Here is a 5,397-nt window from a genome sequence, read left to right as displayed (position 1 = left end):
GCAGAATACAGTAACTATGAATTGAAAGATTGTTTGAATCAAATAATTCTATGATTTCAAAAGCATTTTGTTCTGAATCATCTGTATCTCCATTTAAGAATTTAGTGCCTTTTTTGGACAGTAGACTGTTCTGTAAGTATACTATAGTATATATATGAACTTTTTGTACAGTTTCTTTGTTTAAAATGACTTTTTTTAAAACTTGTGTTTATTTTAGTACTTTATCTTCTGGGAAATAAAGGTATATTGATGATCAAGCATGTGATTTTTATTCTTTCACGACTGTGCTTTAAGAGTTTAAAGTGTATATATAAAATCTTTCACCATTTCATGCAGACATTTATAAGGCGGAATGATAATAAAATAAGTTTATTACTCTCACCTTTGCAATATAAAATCCTCAACATTATTATTTTTTGTCATTACGTTGATCTGCAAAATAAATTAAATAACAATCTGATGATAAATTACTCATTCAAAAAGAAAAAAAATTGAACCAAACCAAAGAAAAAATACAGAACTAATTCACCATAATAACACTAAAAACAATCATTTATGAATAAAACTGTGGCACTTTTAATCTCCACAGGTAAAATCCTCTCACCTCCATATATACCGTAAAATTATAAATTTGATATGCTCAGTGAATCCATCGGTATCCAACACAAGCACATACCGGTACTCCCTGACACTGGGTCCAGATAAACAGGGCACTTTGTTATACTAAAAAACATTTAAAAAAAATAATACCAAAAATACTGCTTATAGAGGCTGGAAACACACCTCAAAACATGAGGGATTTGAACCCTAGGTACTAAGTAGTGTACAGTAGATATGCATTAGTAAATCAAATGGCAGTTACATCCGTGCAAGTATTAGTGTAGTGTTTCAGTGTCGTACCAATACTGTTGCAGCACCAGAAAGTCCTCAGAACAAGGACATCAACAAGGAAGCATTTTCCTCAGCTAACCCACGATTTCCTGTTCTCCCCCTTGCGTCCTCCAGCCTCTCCTTTGGCCATCGCTGTGAGGGCTGCCAAGTTGGGGCTAGATCCCGAGAGGTTCTGCTTGCGTTTCTGCCTCGACCTTTTAGCGGTTCCCGTCGCTTTCGTGACCCGATCTGCTTTCACGAGAACGCCGTAACCAGGGTTGCAGTGGAAGTATTGCCGACCGCCGACCGAACCATCGTTTTTACCTAGAAATGAAGAGCATAAATATTTGGTGACGCATACGAGAGGAGAACATCTGCAAAATAAAACCGCAAGCAGAAATTAAGGGGCCAAGCACACAGAAGCCACGATAAGTCATGCCGGCACGGCTGGGAGCATCAGACCAACTGCCAAAATCAGCAATTGAAGGGAGTTGGAAGGAAAAATATTGATTAATACCTTGATACAATCACTCATTAGATATACATGTGAAACTCGAAAAATTAGAATATGGTGCAAAAGTTAATTTATTTCAGTAATTCAACTTAAAGGTGAAGCTAATATATTATATAGACTCATTACATGCAAAGTGAGATATTTCAAGCCTTTATTTGTTATAATTTTGATGATTATGGTTTAAAGCTTATGAAAACCTTTTCAATATTCTAAATTTGAATTTCTATATAATATATTAGTTTCACCTTTTAAGTTGAATTACTGAAATTCCCGTTTTTATAGCATCAAATAACTAAGATCAACTTAATTAAAAAAAACGAACCCTTAAATTTGTTTAAAATTTCAACTCAAACTAGCGCACGACCTCAACGTCATCGTTCTCAGCCACTCCCTCGGTTCGCTGATAGGACCGGTAAAAAATTTACCGGAGAAACCCCAAGAATATACCACAATCCCAGATGTAGTACTTGTAGGAACTATCCGTGACGTTAGTGTATGCGGAATGGCATAACGCATATGAAACAACAGCACCCGCCATTTTAAAAAAAGCTTTGTAAACACACAGATTATAGCCTATATATTTACTCTGCGAACATGGAAAACAGTGATAGACTGATCTATCCTCTTAACCTTTATGCTGAGGAGAAAATACAACGCAACTTTGAGGGGACCAAGCGAAACATGATTATGTATTTCTGCTCAGCTAGCAACACTGGACATCAACCACACGGCATATGCTAATAACTTTTAATTTCTGTCTACTTTCTATGTATAACAGTTTTATCTGATAACGTATTACACAGGATTGTTAGACAGATCGTAAACTAATGAACACGGAGAATGCAAGCTCTATTGTGTCGGGCTGGCATTCTCAGCGCCGTCAAAATAAAAGTCACAACAACAAGAGCGGCTTACGTCACTTCAGAGTTCCTACTGGCGGTGGGAATGCAACCAGGAAAACGTTCCTAGGGGATCCATTAGTTCTCGGGGGAACTTAGTTCCTAGAACTACCCAGTGCGAAAGCCCCTTAGTTAAAGCATTTACTTACATGTTCTACTGTAGTAAACATTTGAAGTGGATCAAAAAAAGTGAATCAAAGTTGTGCAAAGACAAAAACGGGTATAGTTCAAAATTCATGTATAATTTTGATGAAAGGTTTTGATCCACTTCAAATGTTGACTACTGTATATTAAAGTGTCCTCTCACTAAGAGAAAGAACATGTAATCTTGATGTTTTGTTTGGGAAAAGTCTCCTGTTTATAGTTCGAGCCCGATCAAATCCAACCTTGAAGAAGCTATGTGTCTGTGTTAGTATTCTTGGTTACAGGTTAAAGAAGAAGTGGCATTGGAGATTGACGGACTTGTTTTCTTCGACATGTTGATGCCTAGACACACAGTCCTGTGACCTCGGAGGGCCACTCGTACCAAACTCAGGGTCCTGGTGGCAGCCGTACAGACCATGGAGATATGCTTCAGTCTATCAGTCCATGTGTGGACATTTACTATGTTTATCTATTTCTGAGCCATTCAGAATCATTCAACCTAAAGCAATGATGTAGCTTATACCTTAGTGAAGGGTGTAATTGCTGTGGTTTTTGTAATGAAAAGACACTCTGCCTGATGAAACTGCAAACTATCTTCACTAAATTTTTTCTTTAATTTATTATAATTCTGACTCTCGTCTTAAATTGACTGCACTTTTAACTCCTGGTCTTAATCATATCTGGTCCTTGGGTCTTTAACTATAAATTCCCTAACAGCATTTTAAGATGATTTTAGGCAAAATGCCTAAACATCAAATACAATCACTAGTAATAATTTAATGGTATCAACCAATTTTGTTTCTAGCCCTTACGGTTAAAAAGTTATTAGCATAAACGTGAGTGCAACTTTGGACAGTTGGTGGGGCTAAAAGGTTTGAGCTAGAGTCTCAAAATGTTCTATGGTGACAATTCAGACTGTCCTTTATCTGTGTGCCACATTTCATAACTTTCCTGCAAGCGCTTCCATGGGCAGCCATAGACCCAAGAGTGGAATAAGGAGAATAATAAGAACGCAAACAATTACAATAGGTGCCTACGCACCTTGGCCCCTAATGAATGATCCATTGATCATGGGATTAGACGTCATTTCTAATAATTGGAACAGTTGGTTAGTCGATCACTGCTATGCAAGTGTACATTTTGTAAAAAGGCACTAGTGAGCCCCATTTTGAATCATACAAAACCGCAAGTCCAAACCATTGGTTTTACCTACAAATGAAGAAGAGCAGAATTAATTGGTAGTGCAAATGAGAAGAGAACATTTGCAAATCAAATCAATGGTTTCTTGATCATAGAATCTCTAATAAATTGAACAGTTGTTGGGCCACTTTTAAAGTCTATGCAAGTGTAAATTGTGTAAAAAGGCACCATTTTGAATCATACGAAACCGCAAGTCCACAAACAAATGCAACATTTGGGACCAGAGCTGCATTTCCCAAAAACATTGTAAGTCTAAATTGATCATTGGCACCACCGTTCTATACGATCTACTTAAGCTTACAATGTTTTTGGGAAACGCAACCCTGGCCAGTATTTCAAGAATGTGGTATTGTACACGGTATTCTCTGGATCTATTGTCTCCAGGAAACATTAGTCATGGGATTGCATGTCCTTTCCAATGACTGGAATATGATATGCATGACGGTAGTATTGCAGACTCTACTGATCTATGCAAGTTCAAGAGCGTTACCAACCTGCTGGAACATCGAGCTCCACTCCAACCCAAACGCCCTTTGCGAAGTCGGTTGGTCCGACGTAACGGACTGTTCCAGTTTTATTGGCGCCCACGGACACATATTCGTCTTCTTTCAGCCAGTCGGGAACCTCAAGGTTTGAATCCTCTGAATCCGAAATGATCTCCAATCTCTCTTGAGACACAGATAGAGAGTCAACGTGTTTAGTTTTACCCGCTTCATCTTCCTCATGCAGGATCCCTTTGAAAGACTTCAGGCCAGAGGACTTGATTTTGTGGATTTGGAAAGGGTTGGAAATCGGAGCGGACTTGTTGGTTTGTTCAGGTCTTGATTGCTGGGAATGTGCCGACTGTTTAGCAGTCTTCACTGGTACAGATGGGTCAGATGGTTTTGAGGCAGCTGGGGGTGCTAATGGTGTAGATGGTACTAATGGGGCTGTGGTTCCTGAACAAGATGTTTGGCCGGCTGAAGCGACATTGTCAATGGGGTCATTGGTTTTTTGAGGCAAGGAAGCAGAACCAATGAGTTTCTGAGGTGATGCATCTAGAGGAGACACTTGACCGTGTCCCTCTGATATCTGGGATTCTGTAGACATCTGTTCTCCATGTTCTTGGTCAGCTGGTTCAAGTTTTGATTGATGCTCTGGAGATGTGCTGCTTGTTGGCCCAACCACGCCGTCTGTTTTTGGTTCAATCTTTTTGGAAGTAGACTTGTCTATTTTGGCTTCAGTGATGTTGGGAAGAGGAGGATCAACATTTGAGACCGCACACTCGGAGAGAGTCGCTGTGGAGACACTGGTGGAGATGTATCCACTTGAGACGTCACTGATGGAGCTGTAGGTGGAATCACAAACTGGACTTTGCTTGGGATCTACTGGGGTAGCAAAAGAAGGTGAAACCTCCTCGGTCTCTGAGGGAACAGTAGGAGCTTGAGACTCTTCAGCTTCTGAAGGAGCAGAAAGAGGTGTAACCTCTCTGACCTCTGGAGAAACAGATGTAGGTAAAACCTCTTCAACCTCCGGAGTCAGATTACAAGGTAGAGTTTTCTTAACTTCTGGAGAAACAGATGGAGGAAGAACCTCCTCAACTTCCAAAGAAAGATCCTCAGCCACTGGAGGAACAGAAGAAATCGGAGCTTCTTGAGGAAGAAGAGGCAGCATAATCTCCTCAACGTTTTCTGGTTTCTCTGAAATTGGAGTTTCCATAGCATGGCTCTGTGGAGATCATAGAGATCAAGCTATAAGTAATAATATACACAGTATTAAAAGACACTTTTA

The 5,397-nt window shown here is 39.4% G+C and overlaps 1 protein-coding gene across 5 annotated transcripts in view; it reads right to left on the bottom strand.

The window, feature by feature from the left end:
* Positions 1–353: 353 nt before the first annotated feature.
* Positions 354–5,397, bottom strand: part of kif13bb (kinesin family member 13Bb) — a 48,766-nt gene continuing 43,722 nt past the window's right edge. For all 5 annotated transcript variants that reach the window (XM_079639576.1, XM_079639573.1, XM_079639575.1 and 2 more), the window contains 2 exons: positions 4,122–5,334; positions 354–1,194 (listed from right to left, as the gene is read on the bottom strand). In XM_079639576.1, the coding sequence (XP_079495702.1) occupies positions 962–1,194; positions 4,122–5,334 (1,446 nt within the window). In that variant the 3' untranslated portion in view covers positions 354–961. The remainder of the gene's footprint in view (positions 1,195–4,121; positions 5,335–5,397) is intronic.

This window comes from Phoxinus phoxinus, assembly GCF_949152265.1.
Source record: "Phoxinus phoxinus genome assembly, chromosome: 16".
Classification (NCBI taxonomy): Eukaryota; Metazoa; Chordata; class Actinopteri; order Cypriniformes; family Leuciscidae; genus Phoxinus; species Phoxinus phoxinus.
The sequence above is the reverse complement of the archived record's forward strand: the minus strand, read 5'-3'. Positions and strand labels throughout refer to the sequence as shown.